The following is a 19975-nucleotide window of genomic DNA, read 5'->3' as shown; positions in this document are numbered from 1 at the left end:
TCAGAAAAAGCAGGGCACCTTGAGCGACTAGAGATAGGTCGTTCAGCTTCACAGGACACGCACATTAGTATGTTCTGCAGAAATGATCAGCATTTGAACCTTATCGGCCCTCGGGTTCAAGGTCAACATCGATATCGTAGTGCAGTACCACCTGCAGGTAAGACGTGCCTGCGGCTCTCGTGGTCGCCATAAACCGAAGGTAATGGATCAGTGTGACTCGAGCACACGTGCAGGATTCCTCGCAGAAGTATGCGCGAACCGTACCGTCAAATCAGTGAGTCTGAAAGAGGGTTGATGCATCCATCCGGGAAATTGCTGCTCGTATGGGTCGAAGAGTTTCGGCAGTGCGACGGATGTGTCCAGAATGGATCACGGAAGGCCGTAGAACACGACGAGATGGGCCATGTTGCACCACCCAGACCACCCCCTGAGTAGATCGGCACCTCATCCAAATGCCACTGCAGGACAGATCTGCTTCCTACTCGGCTCTGGTCCAACAGTGGAACACATCGTACACTGTCAGGGGTGACAGTCCTTCGCGGTTTATTACGACTTGGGTTATACGAGCGTCGTCCACTTCTCCACCTACCTTTGACGAATGTGCAGGAAAATGCTAAACGGCAATGGTGCATGGAACGACGTCACTGGGGACAGGAATGGAATCAGACAGTGTTTCCGTACGAATCCAGGTTGTGAAACTTCCTGACAGATCAAAACTGTGTGCCGGACCGACACTCGAACTCGGGACCTTTGCCTCTATCAACTAAGCTACCCAAGCACACTCACGACCAGTCCTCACAGCTTTGCTTCTGCCAGTACCTCGCCTCCTACCTTCCAAACTTCACAGAAGCTCTCCTGCGAACCTTGCAGAACTAGCACTCCTGGAAGAAAGGATATTGTGGAGACATGGCTTAGCGACAGCCCAGGGGATGTCTCCTACTGAACCCACGTTCTGTTTGTATGAAAGTGATGGCCGCATTTTGGTTCGCCGCACGGTGACCGCATGCGCACAAGAATTACAGCGCCAAATCACGGCCTTATGTAATGGGGTGCTATTGGATACAACCAAAAAGCACAGCTAGTGCGTGTCCAGGACACTGTGATCAGTGTGACCTAAGTCGTTGACGTCCTGCAAACCCGTAGCCATACCTTTTCTGCACAGTGTTTTCCACATATTCCTTTCCTCTCCGATTCTGCGTAGAACCTCCTCATTCCTTACATTATCAGTCCACCTAATTTTCAACATTCGTCTATAGCACCACATCTCAAATGCTTCGATTCTCTTCTGTTCCGGTTTTCCCACAGTCCATGTTTCACTACCATACAATGCTGTACTCCAGACGTACATCCTCAGAAATTACTTCCTCAAATTAAGGCCGGTATTTGATATTAGTAGACTTCTCTTGGCCAGAAATGCCTTTATTGCCATAGCGAGTCTGCTTTTGATGTCCTCCTTGCTCCGTCCGTCATTGGTTATTTTACTGCCTAGGTAGCAGAATTCCTTAACTTCATTGACTTCGTGACCATCAATCCTGATGTTAAGTTTCTCGCTGTTCTCATTTCTACTACTTCTCATTACCTTCGTCTTTCTCCGATTTACTCTCAAACCATGCTATGTACTCATTAGACTGTTCATTCCGTTCCGCAGATCATTTAATTCTTCTTCACTTTCACTCAGGATAGCAATGTCATCAGCGAATCGTATCACTGATATCCTTTCACCTTGTATTTTAATTCCACTCCTGAACCTTTCTTTTATTTCCATCATTGCTTCCTCGATGTACAGATTGAAGATTAGGGGCGAAAGGCTACAGCCTTGTCTTACACCCTTCTTAATACGAGCTCTTCGTTCTTGATCGTCCACTCTTATTATTCCCTCTTGGTCGTTGTACATATTGTATATGATCCGTCTCTCCCTATAGCTTACCTCTACTTTTTTCAGAATCTCGAACAGCTTGCACCATTTTATATTGTCGAACGCTTTTTCCAGGTCGACAAATCCTATGAAAGTGTCTTGATTTTTCTTTAGCCTTGCTGCATATAACAGCAAAAAAGCAAAACGACAAAAGGTAATAAAAACAATTCTTAGGGTGTATAGGGGATGTTTCCACAATGAGATTTTCACTCTGCAGCGGAGTGTGCGCTGATATGAAACTTCCTCGCAGATTAAAACTGTGTGCCGGACCGAGACGCGAACTGAAGCTGTGAGGACGGGTCGTGAGTCGTGCTTGGGTAGCTCAGTTGGTAGAGCACTTGCCCGCGAAAGATAAAGGTCCAGAGTTCGAGTCTCGGTCCGGCACACAGTTTTAATCTGTCAGGAAGTTTCATATCAGCGCACACTCCGCTGCAGAGTGAAAATCTCATCCCGTGTATATTGATGGAAGCATTGATATGCTTATCAAGACCCAAACTCAGGATGTATTAAGCGACTGGTTATAGCAAGGATGCTGATGGCCGGTCCTCCTGTGGCACAACCAGCAGATCCAACTTCAAGAACCTACAGTTAATCCAAAACAGACGTCTGCGCATAATACTCAAAGCCCGAAGGTAGATAAGAATACAAACGATGCGCAACCAATGGAACATTCAAATGATAGACCAACTAATCGGAAAAAAACGCGAAACTTACCAGATAAAATTCTTAACGGTTCAAAATCTGCAGATGTAGAGGTAATTTCGGGAGTACCGCAAGGAAGCGTGATAGGACCTTTATTGTTTACAATATACATAAATGACTTAGTTGACAACATCGGTAGCTCCGTGAGGCTATTTGCAGATGACACGGTTGTCTACAAGAAAGTAGCAACATCAGAAGACTCGTACGTACTCCAGGAAGACCTGCAGAGGATTAATGCATGGTGCGACAGCTGGCAGCTTTCCCTAAACGTAGATAAATGTAATATAATGCGCATACATAGGGGCAGAAATCCATTCCAGTACGATTATGCCATAGGTGGTAAATCATTGGAAGCGGTAACGACCGTAAAATACTTAGGAGTTACTATCCGGAGCGATCTGAAGTGGAATGATCACATAAAACAAATAGTGGGAAAAGCAGGCGCCAGGTTGAGATTCATAGGAAGAATTCTAAGAAAATGTGACTCATCGACGAAAGAAGTAGCTTACAAAACGCTTGTTCGTCCGATTCTTGAGTATTGCTCATCGGTATGGGACCCTTACCAGGTTGGATTAATAGAAGAGATAGACATGATCCAGCGAAAAGCAGCGCGATTCGTCATGGGGACATTTAGTCAGCGCGAGAGCGTTACGGAGATGCTGAACAAGCTCCAGTGGCGGACACTTCAAGAAAGGCGTTACGCAATACGGAGAGGTTTATTATCGAAATTACGAGAGAGCACATTCCGGGAAGAGATGGGCAACATATTACTACCGCCCACATATATCTCGCGTAATGATCACAACGAAAAGATCCGAGAAATTAGAGCAAATACGGAGACTTACAAGCAGTCGTTCTTCCCACGCACAATTCGTGAATGGGACAGGTAAGGGGGGATCAGATAGTGGTACAATAAGTACCCTCCGCCACACACCGTAAGGTGGCTCGCGGAGTATAGATGTAGATGTAGATAAAATTGACGCAGTGAGGTGTGATCCTAGACAGATCAAAGACATCAGCTGAATAGAACCACAAATCTGGCACAAAATAAAGGTCCCTCGTGCATTAACAGAGATCCCACAATAAATAAAAGGAAAGTCCGTGGAGATGTAAGTATCGTACCTTGCGTACAATGCAACGAATGTTAAATAAATTTGTTTTTTGAGATAGCTAGTACGATATTGTCTATGGAGATGACATATCTGTCTCCTCTATCGTCTTTGGTCATCTCGTGAATGTGTATAAACAATGCTTGTTATGCGCCTTTTCAACTTCTCGCGGCGTAATGAATAGTCCATTGCGGTGGAGCATATAAGGCCGTGCTTGGCATCTTGTCGTCGGTCTTGTGACTCATTCTGAGGATGGCCGGACGATACGCGGCCGAAATATCACTGGAGGAAGTTTTATTTGCGCGGCTGCATGCCCGAAATTTAATGGACTAATGCTTGTTATTCTACCGTTTGAATAATATAAAAATTCCTTCCTTCCTTCCCTAAAAATTTATGTTGTGCGTGTGGTGGTACTTTTGTTAGATTCTGGTACATTTGATAAAAAATTTTAGCGAGTAAATGCAATAGTTTGTTTAACACTTTTCATCGATTGTATTTTTTTCTATTCATCCTTCATCTTCGCTCCACTTCCAAACTGGTGATGACAAAAAGTTAGATGATGACAGTACAAAATATCAGACTGAACATACTTTACGTGTTTAGGTGCTGATGTAACGTGAATATTACATTTTCTTGCATTGCTGACGCATTTTAGAATACTGTCGAATTTGACGAGCATCATAGAAGAGGTAAAGTAATTTATTTTTAGCCTTACATCGTTTAGTACTTATATCAATTAGGTGCTAATCATTTACAATAACTGTTTCGATTATATCTTTCTAGTTACACCTTGTCTTCACTCTCCCTTCCCATGACATATACTCTAGATTTCACAATCATGTTTTATGGACGGATATGTGTGGAAATAATTAATTCAAGGCTTTGTTGTGTTCTAACAGAAGAATTGTACAAAGTTCGATCATTTAAAGATTTTACCAAAGCTGACGTTTGTTAATGACACTCAGCAACTCGCAGTACAAAGTATGAACAATAAACGTTATTAACAGTACAGCCATCTGTTGGTGATAGTAAGCAAATGGGACATAAACGCTAACTGATTTTATGTAGTAGCGTTTTCCCGGGATTGCAGAACACTGTCTACAGTAAACCTTATGTTCAACAGCTATGTAGTACTATTTTGATAATTATATTTTATATCCAAACATTGGTTTTTAATTATTTATATAGAGTACATTACTGATACCAGTATTTAATAGCTGGTGATATACAGCTTCGAATAAAATTTAGCAATGTGGCTTGTCAGCCAGTCCATAAACGATGTTTTGGAGGTCAGTACCGAAACAATAGGAGAGGATGGAGAGGTGTCTGACATATTTTTTTAACAGGTAATTCACGTCGTTCGGATACTTTTGAGACAACCCGTAGTGGACTCTTTCATTCTAATACTACCCTATGACTGGAGGAGAGGGGATGGATATGATACATTATACAGTATGCCCTTAACAAATTTCAGTTAAATGTCTCAGTCTTGGTCTCAGCTTTACTCATCGTTTTAATATTACTCTCTGACTGTTTGAAAGAAGAAGAGAGAGGAGGATATAAACACTCCATTGGTGTTGTTGTTATTGTGGTCTTCAGTCCTGAGACTGGTTTGATGCAGCTCTCCATGCTACTCTATCCTGTGCAAGCTTCTTCATCACCCAGTACCTACTGCAACCTACATCCTTCTGAATCTGCTTAGTGTATTCATCTCTTGGTCTCCCTCTACGATTTTTACTCTCCACACTGCCCTCAAATACTAAATTGGTGATCCCTTGATGCCTCAGAACATTTCCTACCAACCGATCCCTTCTTCTGGTCAAGTTGTGCCACAAACTTCTCTTCTCCCCAATCCTATTCAATACTTCCTCATTAGTTATGTGATATACCCATCTCATCTTCAGCATTCTTCTGTAGCATCGCATTTCGAAAGCTTCTGTTCTCTTCTTGTCCAAACCATTTACCGTCCATGTTTCACTTCCATACATGGCTACACTCCATACAAATACTTTCAGAAATGACTTCCTGACACTTAAATCTATACTCCATGTTAAAAAATTTCTCTTCTTCAGAAACGCATTCCTTGCCATTGCCAGTCTACATTTTATATCCTCTCTACTTCGACCATCATCGGTTATTTTGCTCCCCAAATAGCAAAACTCCTTTACTACATTAAGTGTCTCATTTCCTAATCTAATTCCCGCACCATCACCCGACGTAATTTGACTACATTCCATTATCCTCGTTTTGCTTTTGTTGATGTTCATCTTATATCCTCCTTTCAAGACACTGTCCATTCCGTTCAACTGCTCTTCCAGGTCCTTTGCTGTCTCTGACAGTATTACAATGTCATCGGCGAACCTCAAGGTTTTTATTTCTTCTCCATGGATTTTAATACCTACTCCGAATTTTTCTTTTGTTTCCTTTACTGCTTGATCAGTATACAGATTGAATAACATCGGGGAGAGGCTACAACCCTGTCTTACTCCCTTCCCAACCACTGGTTCCCTTTCATGTCCCTCGACTCTTATAACTGCCATATGGTTTCTGTACAAATTGTAAATAGCCTTTCGCTCCCTGTATTTTACCCCTGCCACCTTTAGAATTTGAAAGAGAGTATTCCAGTCAACATTGTCAAAAGCTTTCTCTAAGTCTACAAATGCTAGAAATGTAGGTTTGCCTTTCCTTAATCTTTCTTCTACGATAAGTCGTAAGGTCAGTATTGCCTCACGTGTTCCAGTATTTCTACGGAATCCAAACTGATCTTCCCCGAGGTCGCCTTCTACCAGTTTTTCCATTCGTCTGTAAAGAATTCGCGTTAGTATTTTGCAGCTGTAGCTTATTAAACTGATAGTTCGGTAATTTTCACATCTGTCAACACCTGCTTTCTTTGGGATTGGAATTATTATATTCTTCTTGAAGTCTGAGGGTATTTCGCCTCTCTCATACATCTTGCCCACCAGATGGTAGAGTTTTGTCAGGACTGGCTCTCCCAAGGCCGTCAGTAGTTCCAATGGAATGTTGTCTACTCCGGGGGCCTTGTTTCGACTCAGGTCTTTCAGTGCTCTGTCAAACTCTTCACGCAGTATCGTATCTCCCATTTCATCTTCATCTACATCCTCTTCCATTTCCATAATATTGTCCTCAAGTACATCGCCCTTGTATAGACCCTCTATATACTCCTTCCACCTTTCTGCTTTCCCTTCTTTGCTTAGAACTGGGTTTCCATCTGAGCTCTTGATGTTCATACAAGCGGTTCTCTTATCTCCAAAGGTCTCTTTAATTTTCCTGTAGGCAGTATCTCTCTTACCCCTAGTGAGATAAGCCTCTACATCCTTACATTTGTTCTCTAGCCATCCCTGCTTAGCCATTTTGCACTTCCTGTCGATCTCATTTTTGAGACATTTGTATTCCTCTTTGCCTGCTTCATTAACTGCATTTTTATATTTTCTCCTTTCATCAATTAAATTCAATATTTCTTCTGTTACCCACGGATTTCTACTAGCCCTCGTCTTTTTACCTACTAGATCCTCTGCTGCCTTCACTATTTCATCCCTCAAAGCTACCCATTCTTCTTCTACTGTATTTCTTTCCGCCATTCCTGTCAATTGTTCCCTTATGCTCTCCCTGAAACTCTGTGCAACCTCTGGTTCTTTCAGTTTATCTGTAAGTAGGCTGTTTAGATTTTTATATGGGTAATGCCACGTAGCGCTCTGTATGAAAATCACTGGCTGTGCTGTGTGCAGTCTGTGGCTAGTTTGCATTGTTGCCTGCCATTGTTGTCATGAACTGCTATAGCTGGATGTGAACAGCGCGTAGCGTTGCGCAGTTGGAGGTGAGCCGCCAGCAGTGGTGGATGTGGGGAGAGAGATGGCGGAGTTTTGATAATTTGTAATACTGGATGTCAATTATGAATATTAAGGTAAATACATTGTTTGTTCTCTATTAATATCTTTCATTTGCTAACTATCCCTATCAGTAGTTAGTGCCTTCAGTAGTTTGAATCTTTTATTTAGCTGGCAGTAGTGGCGCTCGCTGTATTGCAGTAGTTCGAGTAATGAAGATTTTTGTGAGGTAAGTGATTTCTGAAAGGTATAGTTTAATGTTACTCAGGGCCATTCTTTTGCAGGGATTTTTGATAGTCAGATTGCGTTGCGCTAAAAACATTGTGTGTCAGGTTAAGCACAGTAGTGTATAAATTGTTATAAGGGGACGTTTCATATGTCGACCCTTAGCCTAGGATACCTCACTGGAATCTTCTGATTTTTTCTAGTAGTTTGTGTATTTAGTGTAGCTTTTGTTTATTGCTAGCGCGTAATTGTAGAGAGAATCTCCTTTGTAGTTGCAGTCTTTCATTGTTGTACTGTAAAACAGTTGTGGCATGCATGTAGATTTGCACCAAGTATTTCGCAGCTGCAATTAACTAGATATTATTTTCAGTGCTATATTAATGTGTTCTCTTATTTTTGCTATTCAAATTGTGCTTTTCTGTGTTATCGTGTGAAATATTGTGACAATAATGGCGTGTGAAAAACGTAACACTCGGCTCCAAAGTAAACTAAGAAATGACAGTGAAGACGAAAGCAGTGTGTTGGCCCCACCATGTAATGAGTTAACTAATGTTCAAAGTAGAAATTTGGTAACTGTGCATAGGGAAATGGAGCGGGCGTCAAACAATGGCGTAGACAGTCAAACAGGTAGTGAACAGGGAAGCATTATCGATCGATCGGTCGGCAACAGCTCGCCTCAGGAATCCGAAATGATAGGACACAATTTTGCAAATACTGCAGATTCAGGTTTTGCGTCCTCACCGTTTTCTCAAATAAGTCAAGACACATTTTCAGCTTGTCAAAATGTGAATGTTGCCGGTGCAAATGCACTGCCGAAAAGAGTAGAGGAACGGATTCCAGACACTAATGCATTGTTATTACAACTAATGCAACAAATGGAACAAAATCAGAGACAAACACAGCAACAGTTAGACACAATGGGACAAAATCTTCAAAAGTTAGACACAATGGAACAAAATCAGAGACAAACACAGCAAAAGCTTCAAAAGTTAGACACAATGGAACAAAATCAGAGACAAACACAGCAAAAGCTTCAAAAGTTAGACACCACACTTGAACAAACACGTGAAGATTTAACTACTGAGTTACATAACATTGAATCGAAATGTCAAAAAGTCTGTAATGACGTAAAAACACAAATTTGTGAACATTTTCAACCTATTTTTTCGCGGCATGAAAATGCATTACAGAATCACGAAGCAGCCATAAAAGAACTGCAAACTATTGTTCATGAAAATCATGAGACCTTGCAAGCTAAAATGGACTCAGTTGCATCTACCGATTCGGTTACGCAACTTGCAAAAACTCAGGAAAACTTAAAGGACACAGTAGAAAGACACATGGAGGAAATTAGTTCATTATCAGAGAAAGTAGCCGAACTTTCGGATCAGGTCACTAACTTATCTGCAAAGGTAGATGATGATCTGAATGACACAAGACCCGTAGCCTTCACTGACACAGAAGAGTATGAACAAATAAGAAAATTCAAACAAAATCAGAATCAAATTAATACGCAATATAAAAGAGAAATGCGGGAAGTACAAGATCAGCTGACACAGGTAATACAAGAATTACGTATTTCAGAGGACACTCGCGCCCCAATAAGGGAAGAGGGACATAGAAATACGGAACAGCCACAAAATAATAACACAGGGCATTTCGGTAATTATGAAAGAAATTGGCAAGGTACACCGAATTTTGAGATGGAACCGCCGACACGACGTAACAATGACCGATATGCTACTCGCCGACACGATGATTTTGACTATAAGCTGTTCATTACTACACGTAAATTCAAAACGTTTAAGAATTCTGCCAACGACATTCATCCACAAGCGTGGCTCCATCAATTCTCTCATTGTTTCCCTCCCAACTGGTCATTGGAGCACAGGTTAGAATTTATGTGTGGCTACTTAGAGAATGAACCAGCTGTAAGAATGCGATTGGTCATTCACGATTGCCACAGTGAAGGAGAATTTTACCATGCCTTCCTCTCAGCATATTGGTCTCAAGCCACACAAGACCGCGTAAAACATAGCATCATAATGATGAAACACTTCGAACAATCTGAATTTTCCAGTCTTGTGAAATATTTTGAAGACATGTTGCACAAGAATCAATACCTGTCAAACCCATACAGCCCCTCAGAACTCATCCGCATTTGCTTAATCAAACTGCCCGAACATTTGAGACATATTATTTTAGCAGGACGTTGCAAAGACGACATTGAAGCTTTTCAGGGACTGTTACAAGAATTAGAAATTGACACAGATAGTCACGGGATGCGAAAACAGGAAAACAATCACTACAGGTCACATCCGTCACAATTCCGTGATGACAGAAACGATAACTGGACGCGACAAGGCTATTCTCACCACATAAATCGTGACCAAAATAGACACCACCCGTATGACAACCGTTGGCAGAGTAGTAATAATTACAGGGAAAGATCACCTCTCTGCAATAATGACTATCACAGAGACAATCAGAGAAACAGACAATATGGGAACCAAAATAATTATTATCAAGGGAGACAGAATAACTTTAGACGCAATGGTCCAACACGCAGTTACGACTCAGGGAGAAATTCTCCACCACGTAACAGACAAGAAAGAAACTATGTAAACTACCGACAAAACGACAGACGTGAATTTTATCAGAACTGGCGAGCTTTAAACAGAGCTGGGCCCTCTCGGCAAGGCGAATTTGTGGAAGTTAGGCCTCCTAATCCCAATAACGGCGCGCGCCAACAAAGAGGTAGCAGACAATGACTCACACCGCAGGCAGCCGCGTGCGCCGGCTGGCTCAGGGAAAAATAACATTGACGCTAACCTTGCGAAAAACTCCGGTATCCTTTACGGACGAATACAATATGATAATTGCGTTAAAGTTGAAACTCTGCATACTAGGAAGAGCAAAGGGCTACACCACATTTCACATGTAAAACAATTTATTGAAAGATAATCTGCTTTATAACTTTGTCTTTGCCATAAAACGTTTCACTTCACGTTACTAGTACTCTTTGTCACACTTACAAACTGTTAACATGCAACTATGTTTTAAAGCTAACTATCCACTCAAGAACATAGGTAACTTAGACAAGTAATTGCGAATGCATTGTTATTGCGAACAGACGACACAGTGTTGTTATTTATACATTCCTCCTTGTTAGTTGCACGATTACGTAACGAATATATGGCTTACATACTTAGAACATATACCAGCACTGCTGATGAAATTTTCATGCAACATTTTGGTTTGCTTGAGAGTGGATTCTGGATTTGAGGTGCTTTCTGTGAAATGCCAGATGACACAGTGGTTAGTTTATGTGACAGCTACACGATTTTATCACGACGCTGCCAATGCGTGACAATTTACAATGTTGCTTTTGCGGTGTATCTGTTTTATATCTGCACAGTTTTTCTGAATTCTTCTATAAAGTGAGACATGTTTTAGTGGTGACTTTTGTGGTATAGCTACAAGGAAACAGCCTTTTCTGTAGCACAACAATACATTACAGCACAGTACTTTCTTCATCACGGCAATAAGCGTAATAAGTATGATATCTATACGCAAAGCATTTCACTTTGTTTATCATGAGGTAAGTACATTGACTTCTGCAGAACTTAGCTTTCGGAGGACAATAACTACGACACTTCCCAGAGATTATCTTACAGCAAGACGCATATTTAGAGCTACAGGACACGTATTTGAGTGATTAATTTTGTACTTAAAACATTTATTTTTAAAGATTTTTGAATTACAAAGAAAGTTTTTCGTGATACATTTCATTCCATTGCTGTAATCTGTAACACCTGAGGGTATAATTACAATAATCCTCAGGGGGGTACACGTTTACTTTGTGTACCATGTGTCTGGCAAGCACAAGGAGCCCTAGCTAATATGGTATTTGCTTATACAATTTAACACATCGGTACCATATTTCTCTAACACATTGACACTATTGAAATGAGCAGAGAATTTTCTTTATGGTTTGAAATTATTGCAGAAAGCTACGACTTTTTTGAGATATAATATTTCTAAGGGGACGTTTCATATCCAGGTGCCATCTCCTTAAATTCCCACCTTTTTGCAGTTTCTTCAGTTTTAATCTACAGGTCATAACCAATAGATTGTGGTCAGAGTCCACATCTGCCCCTGGAAGTGTCTTACAATTTAAAACCTGGTTCCTAAATCTCTGTCTTACCATAATATAATCTATCTGATATATTTTAGTATCTCCAGGGTTCTTCCATGTATACAACCTTTTATCATGATTCTTAAACCAAGTGTTAGCTATGATTAAGTTGTGCTCTGTGCAAAATTCTACCACGCGGCTTCCTCTTTCATTTCTTAGCCCCAATCCATATTCACCCACTACGTTTCCTTCTCTCCCTTTTCCTACACTCGAATTCCAGTCACCCATGACTATTAAATTTTCGTCTCCCTTCACTATCTGAATAATTTCTTTTATATCATCGTACATTTTCTCAATTTCTTCGTCATCTGCAGAGCTAGTTGGCATATAAACTTGTACTACTGTAGTAGGCGTGGGCTTCGTGTCTATCTTGGCCACAATAATGCGTTCACTATGCTGTTTGTAGTAGATTACCCGCATTCCTATTTTCCTATTCATTATTAAACCTACTCCTGCATTACCCCTATTTGACTTTGTGTTTATGACCCTGTATCTGGCGCCGTCTTAACAAATCATTTAAATGCTATGCTTTGATTGGTTGGGAAGAAAAAAGGGATGGGGTATGTAGGACTTGATTGGTTTTTTTTTTTCCTGGAATTGTGATACTGCACTATGATTGGTTGGATTTAGGAGGAGGGGAGGGTCATTTAGTTTCCCATTAACACAACTAGGCTGTTTCTCTCATAATGAAATTTCATTTTTAATACTGCAGTGTGATTGACTAGAGAAAAGGAGTACTGTACTGTGATTCGTTGTAGGTAGGGGGGGGAGTCTATGGTTTTTAATTTTCTGCTAAAGCAATTGCGCTATTTCCACCATTTTGGTTTTTCATTTTTAATGTTGTGCCATGATTGGTTGGAGATAAGCAGAGGCAGGGGGAAAAGGGGACGTGGCTTCCTACAGATAGGGATGATGATGTTACTGACAAGGGAACCTCCCCATCGCACCCCCTTCAGATTTAGTTATAAGTTGGCACAGTGGATAGGTCTTGAAAAACTGAACACAGATCATTCGAGAAAACAGGAAGAAGTTGTGTGGAACTACGAAAAAAATAAGCAAAATATACAAACTGAGTAGTCCATGTGCCAGATAGGCAACATTAAGGATAACGTGAGTTTAGGAGCGCCGTAGGCCCGTGGTTAGCGTGAGCAACGGCGCAGCGAAAGGTCGTTGGTTCAAATCTTCCCTCGTGTGGAAATTTTTCCTCCTTTATTTTCGCAAAGTTATGATCTGTCCGTTCGTTCATTGACGTCTCTGTTCACTGTAATAAGTTTAGTATCTATGTTTTGCGACCGCACCGCAAACTTACAGTTCGGAAAATATTCATTGACCTTGTTATTGAAGTCGCGAGCTATATTTGCTGGATTCATATTGCCCACGGAATACATCCCACGTATTTAATGCACTCTCGTCCAAAGTAGCGAACAGTCAACTGCCAGCCAGGGAGCCTCGTTAGCAGCAATACTCTCTCTTCCGTGCGCTGTAGTCGACTGACGTCGTGTGTTTCGATGTTTGTTTACGTGTACCATCCTCATGCTACGGCGCAGTTACCTCGCATCGGACGGACGGATGGACAGATAATAATTGTCTGAAAATAAACTCTTCACTCGAGGGTAGACTTGAACCAAGGACCTCTTGAACCGCAGCTGCTCACGCTAACCACGGGACCACGACGCTCCTGAGCTCAGTTCCTGCTTTATGTTGCCTATCTTGCACATGGACTACTCAGTTTGTATATTTTGCTATTTTTTTCATAGTTCCACTCAACTTCTTCCTGTTTTCTCGATTGATCTGCGTTCAGTTTTTCAAGGCCTATCCACTGTGCCAACTTATAACTAAATCTGAGGGGGTTGCGATGGGGAGGTTCCCTTGTGAGAAGAACAATGACTGCACTAACAATGTGACTGATAATTATGATTATGTCACTAAATCGATGACTCCAGTGCGGCAGAGTCAGCAACGCAAGCAAAGTGGCCCACAGTCGTCATACACATACCACTCATGTAGACAAGAACAAATCCTCCTTTTGCCACTGAATACAGAAAACGGATTTGTTCTTATGTACTTCTCAAAGTTAATTTATGTAACAACTCAGGAAGGATGTTAAGTTTTCCAAAAGATCGAGGCTAGCACATGGACATACACTACTGACCATTAAAATTGCTACACCACGAAGATGACGTGCTACAGACGCGAAATTTAATCCACAGGAAGAAGATGCTGTGATATGCAAATGATTAGCTTCTCAGAGCATTCACACAGAGTTGGCGCCGGTGGCGACACATACAACGTGCTGACATGAGGAAATTTTCCAACCGATTTCTCATACACAAACAGCAGTTGACCGGCGTTGCCTGGTGAAACGTTGCTGTGATGCCTCGTGTAAGGAGGAGAAATGCGTACCATCACGTTTCCGACTTTGATAACGGTCGGATTGTAGCCGATCGCGATTGCGGTTTATCGTATCGCGACATTGCTGCTCGCGTTGGTCGAGATCCAATGACTGTTAGCAGAATATGGAATCGGTGGCTTCAGGAGAGTAATACGGAACGTCGTGCTGGATCCCTACGGCCTCGTATCACTAGCAGTCGAGATGACAGGCATCTTATCCGCACGGCTGTAACGGATCGTGCAGCCACCTCTCGATCCCTGAGTCAGCAGATGGGGAATTTTACAAAAATGGCTCTGTGCACTATGCGACTTAACTTCTGAGGTCATCAGTCACCTAGAACTTAGAACTAATTAAACCTACCTAACGTAAGGACATCACACACATCCATGCCCGAGGCAGGATTCGAACCTGCGATCGTAGCGGTCGAACGGTTCCAGACTGTAGCGCCTAGAACCGCACGGCCATTCCGGCTGGAGGGGAATTTTACAAGACAACAACCATCTGCACGAACAGTTCGACGACGTTTGCAGCAGCATGGACTTTCAGCTCGGAGACCATGACTGCGGTTACCCTTGACGGTGCATCACAGACAGGAGCGCCTGCGATGGTGTACTCAACGACGAACCTGGGAAAACGTCATTTTTTCGGACGAATCCAGGTTCTGTTTACAGCATCATGATGGTCGCATCCGTGTTTGGTGACATCGCGGTGAACGCACATTGGAAGTATGCATTCGTCATCTCCATACTGGCGTATCACCCAGCTTGATGGTATGGGGTGCCATTGGTTACACGTCTCGGTCACCTCTTGTTCGCATTGACGGCACTTTGAACAGTGGACGTTACATTTCAGATGTGTTACGGCCCGCGGCCTTAGCCTTCATTCGATCCCTGCGAAACCCTACATTTCAGCAGGATAATGCACGACCGCATGTTGCAGGTCCTGTGTGGGCCCTTCTGGATACAGAAAATATTCGACTGCTGCTCCAGGCAGCACATTCTCCAGATCTCTCACCAATTGAAACCGTCTGGTCAATGGTGGCCGAGCAACTGGCTCGTCACAATACGCCAGTCACTACTCTTGATGAACTGTGGTATCGTGTTGAAGCTGCATGGGCAGCTGTACCTGTACACGCCATCCAAGCTCTGTTTGACTCAATGCCCAGGCGTATCAAGGCCGTTATTACGGCCAAAGGTGGTTGTTCTGGGTACTGATTTCTCAGGATCTATTGCGTGAAAATGTAATCACATGTCAGTTCTAGTACTATATATTTGTCCAATGAATACCCGTTTATGATCTGCATTTCTTCTTGTTGTAGCAATTTCAATGGCCAGTAGCGTAGTTCAGACCCGAGACAGTAACAGCTACCTGTCGTTGTCCGTCAGCAGCAAGGCACAGTGACGATTACACCTGAATACCACCAATGCTGTAACTACTAATTCTTGCAATCGTCAGGAAGCAATAGCTCTGACCGACGTTTATCGTATTTTTCCCGAATTTTAACAACTTACTTATTCCATCATTAAGCTTCTTGTCAGAGTTGTATTTATGTGAGACGGATTATTCGCAACATTCCAAGCCATCACTGCGTTGATAGCTGAAGGTGCCTACCTCTGAGGATTCTGTGGAAAAATTGCATAGCAAGGAGAGGAGCCTGTGAAATAAAAAACCAGTGTGACAACCAAACTGATGAAGATAAGGAGTTAGGTAAGAATAGAGTTTCGTGTGGATAACAGAGGCTTTCTGCAAGCCGAAGCAAAAAGAAGGTTATGTTAATGTGTAAGATACGTACCGTCTGTATTAAGAGGGTTCGGTATGAGGATCTCGGTCCAGTTGCCCGAGGTGCCGCCCTGGCTGGAGGGGAACGTGGTGACGGCGGTGATGCGGTGGCCGCGCCGCTCCAGCGCCCTCAGGTACGCCTCGGCCAGCACCCACTGGCTGCGGCCCGGTGACTGGAACAGGCCCAGCACCTCGGCCGCCTCCAGGGCTGGCTCCAGCAACGCCGACGCCCCGAGCATCAGTAGGAGCGGCCTCACCTGTAACGATCAGGGGTAGGTGGGAACCAGAGTAGACTGCATTTGTAGTAGTAGCAACTTCCAAACCAAACGTCCCAAATTAATCAAACGTTGTACAATACATATACCAGCAATAATTAATAAGGTAACAAAGAAATGGAGTAAGTGTAGGCCTATAAATATCATTATTTGAAGTAGTACAGTTCCACAAAACTCAGACACGGGAAAGCTGTCAACGAAGTGAAGCAATCGTGCAGATGCCAATACGTGCTGTCTACATCAGAGGCAGTGAAATTGGTTTTAGAGTAAGGCTGAACGGAGAAGAAGCGTTGGTCTCTATAAAATGATTTTGTCAGAACGTGCCTACGAAAGTGCCCAGCTACACCACCCTGTGCCACGGTCTGATGCTGCACTGGCTTGGACGCTTCCATGACCGAAGACAGGGCGTGGTCACAGCAAAGCTCCGCAGGTAGACTGTAGACACTCGATGGTCAGTCCGTTCCCACAGCGGGCGGCTACAAAAGGCGTCTGCTCGACATGTAAGTAGCGGCCTCAACCGACCTCCTGATCTGGAAAGTTAGTTGTACTCGGCAGCATGCCATATAGAAAACGTAGTCTACAATTCTATGGACACCTATACAGAATGCCATCACACAGACTGACGACACGGATCTTTGACTAGGTAACCACTAGAAACAACAAATGGGTGGCAGTGGTAAAAAAACGACCTGAACCAACTCAACATCACAGCAGACACAATAAACGGCAGAGTAAAATTCAGAAACATCATTAAGAAATGTAAACTACATGAGATACATCGTGACAAACGAACAGGCGTAAAATGGACAGAAGAACGCAGGAAGATGAAAGAAATATGGGCAACCAAAAAGGCAATCAAGATGAAGCCGAAGACATGAAGCCGACAAGAAGCATGGACAGAGGACCGGAAACAGAAACACAGCGAGCGAATGAGGGAAGTTTGAGCAGCAAGGAAGGCAGCAAAAGGAACTGGCCATGTAGTTTAGTCCAACTGCGCTCTTTAAGGGCAAAACAGTAATATATATAGTTGTATTCATGGCTTATCGGTCTATGATTAGAATGTTACTACAACAGAATCTCAGTTTGATGTATGAACAAGCAAGACTCAAGGTCAGGCAGAGGGAAGAATAGGAGATGCACAGAGGGGTGGGAGGAAATGGACTTAGAAAACGAAAGGAGGGTATCAACAGAGAGAGGGGGCAGGAGAGCATGGTGAGAGAAGGGGGAGGAGAAAATATACAGAGAAAAGGGGAAGGAGATGATGGACAGAGAGGAGGGGTGAGAGGGAGCAGGAGAAAATGGACAGAAATGGAGGATGAGAAGATGGATGGAGAGGTGATGGAGAGAGAGATGGAGTAGGAGGAGGAGATGACCAGAGACAGGGGGCAGAAGGAGATCTGGACGTATATCCAAATCCCATGCATATTAGAAACATGTGCTTTCTCTTTTCTTTGTTTTCCGTTTAAATAGACTGAGCCACAGCAATGTGTGGCCAGGAACACCTACTTGCAAGTAAGATAGTAGGAGAATGTAAAAAGTACTTGTCATTCTAAGATTTAGCACCAGTCTGGGTTTCAGTGGACTGTATCCTCCAAAGGGGGGATGAATGTTATGGCAGCACCATTCTCAACAGACTTTACAGTCCTCATCAAGAGGAAACGGGTGGAGGGAGGGGCGGAATACTGGTGAGGCGGCGTGTTTGGTGTCATCAGGCCACAGTGGAAGTTGGAGTAGGGAGTTGGAGGTCAGCAGGCCACAGTGGAAGTTGGAGTAGGGAGTTGGAGTAGCGAGTTGGAGTAGTTCGCATTGTGGTCTCACACTGCATTGTCTCGGTCGCCTGCGTGTCCGAAGGCGGAGCAGAAAGCTGCACAGAGCCGCTACAAGTACTCTCTGCTCAGACCTAGCAGTATCATGTCTTAGACTAGTGCCGACACCGAGATGTACTGCAGGCTGGCAGATGGTCCCATGTGTGCCGAGCAGGTTCATCCACTCACTCCTAGCTGCTTCATTTGCTACCACTGCTGCTAGATACGGTGATTCCAGGGCTCAAGTGGTAGGCATCGAGAGGAGCCCATCTCCTGGGTGACTTCATTTGGTCTCTTGGCATATCGTGTTCAGGGCCTCTTACCACGCCCATTGGCACAGTCTCTGCCGACATATTCACGTAGCCAAAAGCGGTCATTCGCATTCGTTAACACTTGAACACTGCTCCAGGTATGTGGATAATGTATTCTCTCACCTGGACTGACGGCACATATACCACCACATTATCCAGAAACAATATAACGGCAGCCTAACCTACACTCAACACTTACATCCACTGTCGGAACCTGCGTTGCCCCTGACTACCTGAAACGCATATTCGCCAGTCCCACACAAGATGACACAACCAACATAACTCGTTAGCCAAGTTCAAAGTACATTAGGGACAATATGATGAGTCACAATATCTCTCAAAATCTGAATGATATTGGGCGTAATCTAGGTGACAGCTTTTGCGTTAGGCTCTCCTTGTCATATACATGTTAAGGTCACAACACACATTGCAAATACAATCTGCTGTATATACGAGTGTACGAGTATTACTTAAAATGCTCCAATCGACGGTTGATCAGTAAGATCTAACACACAAATTCTGTTCCGTGTTACGATTGCCATTCGTCTAGGTACCCTGGCATGTGTTGAGACGTGGTTGAGCTCTGTCTGCTGGATAAGGGTAACAATAAATAACGTAATTCAAGACGATTTGGCTGGTGGAAAGGATGCAAGAGCCACGAAGGAATATTCGTCAAATTATAGCATAGCAACAATTGACAGCACAGACGTGCAGCTTGATATATGTAGTTGTAACACAGGTGCTTTGGATTCAGTTTCTGGGTTTTCTATGTGATATTTTGTAGGTTGAGGGTGACACCTTGGCCATCGGGCATGCACCCGTGTAGCCGGCTCGGGCACCAGAGACATCTCTGGGGCTTTCGGGAGCTACCTGCTGCAGCCCCAACCTTTGTGCTCACCGCCTTGCTGTGGTCAAAGTTTAAAGCAAATCCACACCGCCGCCGGGTTATACTGGTGGGCCAACGCGTCAGCCTGCCAGACTTGTAAACTCACTGTGTGGTTATGATAAAGTCCCTCTGTACTAAAACATTGGGTTAGCACTGAGATGGTGGACACACAGTGAGCGCACGTGCCCACACAGGTTTGCCTCTGACTTCTGAGTTACGAGATATAGGCAGCAGACACTTCACTGCTAGTGCTCTCTCTCCCAGCAGTAAATGTCTTGTCTGTTTGTTCTGAACCGAATATCACGGCTGAAGTTGTCAAGCAATGTAATGTGGTAAACCATTTTATAACTGACGTTTCCAGAGACTGCCTACTTACTATTTTCACTTGTACTTATACAGCATTAATTTTTATTTTATTTTATTGCTTATCAGGCCAACCATGGACTGCCTATGAAATTATATGACTGTAACCCAAACATGTGTCGTTAGTTCTTGAAATATGGAACGTCCCCTTAGAAAAAATTATACATGAC

General features: G+C 43.2%; 1 protein-coding gene across 1 annotated transcript in view; it reads right to left on the bottom strand.

Moving 5' to 3' along the window:
• LOC126100667 (uncharacterized) overlaps positions 1-19975 on the bottom strand; it is a 210734-nt gene that overhangs the window by 78680 nt on the left and 112079 nt on the right. Inside the window, exon 8 of the mRNA XM_049911287.1 lies at positions 16179-16422. Coding sequence (XP_049767244.1) covers positions 16179-16422 — 244 coding nt within the window. The remainder of the gene's footprint in view (positions 1-16178; positions 16423-19975) is intronic.

The sequence above is a fragment of the Schistocerca cancellata genome, chromosome 9 (genome assembly GCF_023864275.1).
Source record: "Schistocerca cancellata isolate TAMUIC-IGC-003103 chromosome 9, iqSchCanc2.1, whole genome shotgun sequence".
In the NCBI taxonomy this organism is placed as follows: Eukaryota; Metazoa; Arthropoda; class Insecta; order Orthoptera; family Acrididae; genus Schistocerca; species Schistocerca cancellata.
The sequence above is the reverse complement of the archived record's forward strand: the minus strand, read 5'-3'. Positions and strand labels throughout refer to the sequence as shown.